Genomic DNA, 5,360 nt, shown 5'->3' with positions numbered 1-5,360 from the left:
TTTTGTGGAGCACTTTTCCTTGCAGTTTTACAGTGAATGAGTAAAGCGTTCAACCTTAAAAAAGGATGCAAAAAGTATCATAAAAGTGGTTCATGTGACTCAGTGTTAATATTAGCCTGATCACTGAGAACCATATCAGTGAGATTTTTGAAGTTTTAAGCATCAAATCAAAGGATTAATTGAAAGATTATATTCTATTCTGTTCTATTCTATTCATGATTCATTCAATGATTCATCTTCTCTAGTGAACATGCCAAGGTGCTCCAGGGCCAATGTCAAGATATGTTCAGTGATAAACTGTCTCTAACAAAAATTTGTTAAAATTAATTTTGAAGACTTGGCATATTGTGCACTTTTTGTGAAGCTTTTGCATCATTTTTAAGCTTGATGTCTTCAAGCTTATTTTTTATTTTATTTTATTTTATTTTATTTTATTTTATTTTATTTTATTTTATTTTATTTTATTTTATTTTATTTTATTTTATTTTATTTTATTTTATTTTATTTTATTTTATTTTATTTTATTTTATTTTATTTTATTTTATTTTATTTTATTTTATTTTATTTTATTTTATTTTATTTTATTTTTTTTTATTTTATTTTATTTTATTTTATTTTATTTTATTTTATTTTATTTCTTACCAAGGCTGCATATATTTGGTCAATCAGCACAATATAGTATAATACAATTTAAATATATTAAAAACAGTAATATTGTGAAATATTGCAATTTAAAAGAAATTATCTATTATTTATTTATTTAATTATTTATTTTACCAGGTAACCTTTACTGGACAGACCATGGCCTCAACCTCATTGAAATTGCTCGTCTGAATGGTCTCTACCGGTCAGTTGTAATATCAGAAGGGCTGGACCAGCCAAGAGCCATTGCAGTGCATCCACAGAGAGGGTACGGATCAGTTTCAGCCATGTCTGCAGTTCAGTAATATAAATCTTTAGAATCATTTTAGAAATTACTGAGTGAATTTTAGGGAAATATGCAAGTGCATTAGACCGGATAATACAATGAGCTCTTGGAAGAGAAATGAAAATGCATTTTAAACCTTTGAAGGTCAAATACATTTTGTGATCTGACTTGGACTGTTTTGCTGACAGAACTGGCTTTAAAATGTCTTGGCCTCCACTAATGAACCAAATTAAGAATTTAAAACCAGCAGATATGCATCTCCATTTAGGCACAGGCTCATTTTGTAGTCCATTATTGTATTGTTTCAGTAATTAGGGTCAAACTTTATGGTTTCCGATCTTGCCAGTTTTGTCTGTGTTTGCCTTGAATTTGATGTTTACAACCTGCAATGAGAATCACACAGCGAAAAGACAAGTTTTAGACATATGAACACTTTAACCCATCTACCATCTACCTGCTGACAGCAGACAGCATCAGGAGTGGGATCCTCTAAATCCCAGACATCCAGAAAACAGCCTCCAATTCAAGCCTATGGCTGTGAAAGCTGTCTTTTCCTTTTCCAGTTGAGTCAAACTTTGAATGACGTTTCCTTGATGGTGCAACAACAGTTATAAAGGAATAGTTCACCCAAAAATGAAAACTCTGACATCTTTTACTCACCATCATTTTGTTCCAAAGCATTCGACTTATTCTGTGGAGCACTTTTCCTTGCAGTTTTACAGTGAATGAGTAAAGCGTTCAACCTTAAAAAAGGATGCAAAAAGTATCATAAAAGTGGTTCATGTGACTCAGTGTTAATATTAGCCTGATCACTGAGAACCATATCAGTGAGATTTTTGAAGTTTTAAGCATCAAATCAAAGGATTAATTGAAAGATTATATTCTATTCTGTTCTATTCTATTCATGATTAATTCAATGATTCATCTTCTCTAGTGAACATGCCAAGGTGCTCCAGGGCCAATGTCAAGATATATTCAGTGATAAACTGTCTCTAACAAAAATGTGTTAAAATTAATTTTGAAGACTTGGCATATTGTGCACTTTTTGTGAAGCTTTTGCATCATTTTTAAGCTTGATGTCTTCAATTCTGAAGTTGTATGGGTTTGGAATGGCATTAGAGTGAATAAACAATGACAGAATTTTTAATTCAATTCCTTTTGGTCGCTATGAACTTTAGAATTTTGCATGGTTAAGTGGTAATCCAGAGTGTTAAAAAACAAATAAAATGATTCATTGAAAAGATTCAGTTCAAAACAATGATTCATACTTCTCTAATGATCGTGCCAATGTGCTCTAGGGCTGATGTCAAAATATATTTGATGATGATGAGTCGTACGGACCATTTTATGATACTTTTGCATCCTTTTTGAAGCTTGGAGTCTTCACATTTTTGTTTTCTGCATAGAGTGAATAAATGATGACATAATTCTCATTTTCAACTGAGGTCCTTTATTCCTTTAAAGTCACTATGAAATGTAGGATTTAGCATGGTTAAAGTAGTATTCCGCATCTGATTTTTCCAATTAACAGTTATTTATTCTGGACCGAGTGGGGGAAGAATCCTTGCATAGGTCGTGCACGACTGGACGGTTCAGACCAAGTGACCCTGGTCAGTTCTGGCATCGCCTGGCCAAATGGAATCACCATCGACTATGAGGTAGGCCGAATTGGTTCCACTTCCTGATATTCCACTCACTCTCTTTTCTTCTGATGCTGATAAAATGGGGCTGCTCAAAGGGAGAGGTGCTGATGTGCATTTTCAAATTGCTTTCTAGGAAAATAGATTATACTGGTGCGACGCCCGGACCGACAAGATAGAAAGGATCAACCTTGAAACCGGGGAGGGCCGAGAGATTGTACTGTCAGCCGCCAATGTGGACCTGTTCTCCGTGGCTGTATTCGGGGCTTACATCTACTGGTCTGACAGGTAATTTATTACTTTACTAAGTGCTACACTCTCCAAAGTGGCCCACGGAGCAAGCTGCTCCAGTCTCAAAGGATTAACCCCTTCCGAGCAAGGTTATTATGAGACCTGCCGTATGTTTCTGTCATCTCCCAGGCAGACTCTGTTGGCCTTATGTAAATAGGGTGTACCGTAAGTCACCACCAAGGTGATGTTTTCTCGGCTTTAGAGTTAAAGCAGCTTTCCTGTGTGTTTTAATGAGTCTTGCTGCTTTTAATTAAATAACCGCCACCATAACGCTGATGTCAGACTCTTTTTCTGTGCCATCCGTGGCAGAGCCCACGCCAATGGATCGATCCGGCGCGGATTCAAGAGCGATGCCACCGACACCGTCACAATAAGAAGTGGTCTCGGCGTCAACCTGAAGGATGTGAAAGTGTTTAACAAAGGCCGGGAGAAAGGTTGAGGTTTCAACTTAATGAGTTTATTTTTATTATGCCACATAAGTTTTCTTTGAACAAAGCCCAATCATTCTGAATATCTCAGTGTGCATCCAGTGATATCTTTTTATGCTTTTGCATGCAGGCACCAACCCGTGTGCGAGAAGCAATGGAGGTTGTCAGCAGCTGTGTTTTCACCTGGGCAGCGGAAGAAGGACTTGTTCCTGTGCTCATGGGTACTTAGCCGAAGATGGCTTTGCTTGCCAAAGATATGAGGGCTATCTTCTGTACTCTGAAAGGACCATCTTGAAAAGCATCCACCTGTCTGACGAGAGCGATCTTAACTCCCCTCTCCAACCTTTTGAGAATCCAGACTACTTCAAGAACGTCATCGCTCTGGCGTTTGATTATCGGCAGCAGACCTCGCACCACAACCGCATATTCTTCAGCGACATCCATTTTGGGAATATTCAGATGATCAATGATGATTGGTCTGGAAGACAAGTCATAGTTGAAAGTAAGTCCAGTTGGCTTTATTGTAAATGCTTTCATGGTTTTCAAGGGGCGTTTGAAAAATCCTGCTAATTGCTACGCTTTTGTTGAGCATAAAAGATGTCCAAAGATGCTTCTTCCACAAAAACGGGCGTTTGTTTTTAATCCTGTCGTCGTCCTGATGCAGACTCATTGCAGTGACCCACATGTTGTTTAATGTTTGCCGCTAGAACACATTCCAGGCTCTTAGCAGCCATTTGTGAAAGGCCATTTGTTGGAAACCGTAAGTGGCACTGCCTGTGATGTACAGCAAGGCCTCGATGCATCCAACATCTAGTAAAAGTGGTATAATAGCTACCTCCATTTTTCTGCAACTAAATGGGACCAATTTAACTGTCAAAAAAGATGTTTAAAACACTGCATCTTTTTCTGTGTCCCCACCCTTGATGGATTAAAATCGCTTGTCTCATTTCCACCATCCTCAAACTGTAACAGAAATATGAGTGGAAGCAGGGTGATATTTTTCAAGATCCTGCCTGTCACTGTTGTTGGAAAGTTCAGAATATGGTTATTGATTTCCTCATGTTCGCAATATACAGCAGACATTTCAGCCGCAATCGATATTCACGTCTGATGGTGGCCCACAATAAAAACCTAATACGCCTAATGATTATGTATCATCCATTTACAATGTAATGAGACAATCATGACAGTTCTTATTATCAAACAACTCATGTATTATAGCTGCATATGCTGTAGTGCATGTTTACAGATGGACTTTCTTTCAGATCCTAATATGTCATTCACAATGTAATTTTAGATTCAGAACTAATACTGACATAATTAGTTTCAAATGGCAAATAATAAGGCATTGCAATAACATAAATGTACACCAGAATTTCTTAAATGAAATTGATAGCAGAACTTCAGGGGATGTTCTTAAAACAAATAGTTCACTCGAAAATTAAAATTCTGTCATAGTTTGTCAGTGCCGATTAGGGATGTAACGATTAACCGCGAGCCGGTTGAAAATCGATTTAAATATGTGACGATTCAAATCGGTTAAGATGCTAAACAAATCGCGATTCAATTAGGGGTAGGAGTTTATATGAATGTATGTCTGAAGGGAACTTACTGTCTTTCGATGGTATTTTTTATTTTCCTCTTGCCTCTGTATAATGCATATTAAAGTTCATAAGTGCAGCGCTGCTTTGTTTACAGCGGAAACCAAGGAAATGCTTTAAGCACCACCTGCTGGCAGAGAGTGAATCTGCGTCTCATTCAGCTCGTCTGCTGTTTTTGTTTCATGCAGATATTTTTTATGCATAGTTTCACAAAACTGAAGTCAAACTATTCTGTTTTTGCTTCAAATTTCGAAATTATCTTTTATCCAAAGCGACTTACAAATGAGGACAATAGAAGCAATCAAAAAAAACAACAAATAGCAATAATTTACAAGTGCTATATTAGTAGGCTATATTATTATAGTGTTATATTTCAATTTCACAAAGAAACGCATATCCCACCTTCAATACCACGACTGAGGTACCCTTGAGCAAGGCACCGAACCCCCAACTGCTCCCCGGGCGCCGCAGC

At 37.0% G+C, this 5,360-nt stretch overlaps 1 protein-coding gene across 1 annotated transcript in view; it reads left to right on the top strand.

The window, feature by feature from the left end:
- LOC107660661 (low-density lipoprotein receptor-related protein 1B-like) overlaps positions 1 to 5,360 on the top strand; it is a 249,544-nt gene that overhangs the window by 174,946 nt on the left and 69,238 nt on the right. Inside the window, exons 38-42 of the mRNA XM_016450048.1 lie at positions 781 to 910; positions 2,460 to 2,586; positions 2,705 to 2,856; positions 3,169 to 3,293; positions 3,418 to 3,789. Of these exons, the coding sequence (XP_016305534.1) occupies positions 781 to 910; positions 2,460 to 2,586; positions 2,705 to 2,856; positions 3,169 to 3,293; positions 3,418 to 3,789 (906 nt within the window). The remainder of the gene's footprint in view (positions 1 to 780; positions 911 to 2,459; positions 2,587 to 2,704; positions 2,857 to 3,168; positions 3,294 to 3,417; positions 3,790 to 5,360) is intronic.

Source organism: Sinocyclocheilus anshuiensis, unplaced genomic scaffold (genome assembly GCF_001515605.1).
Source record: "Sinocyclocheilus anshuiensis isolate Anshui unplaced genomic scaffold, SAMN03320099.WGS_v1.1 scaffold627, whole genome shotgun sequence".
Lineage (NCBI taxonomy): Eukaryota > Metazoa > Chordata > Actinopteri > Cypriniformes > Cyprinidae > Sinocyclocheilus > Sinocyclocheilus anshuiensis.
The sequence above is the reverse complement of the archived record's forward strand: the minus strand, read 5'-3'. Positions and strand labels throughout refer to the sequence as shown.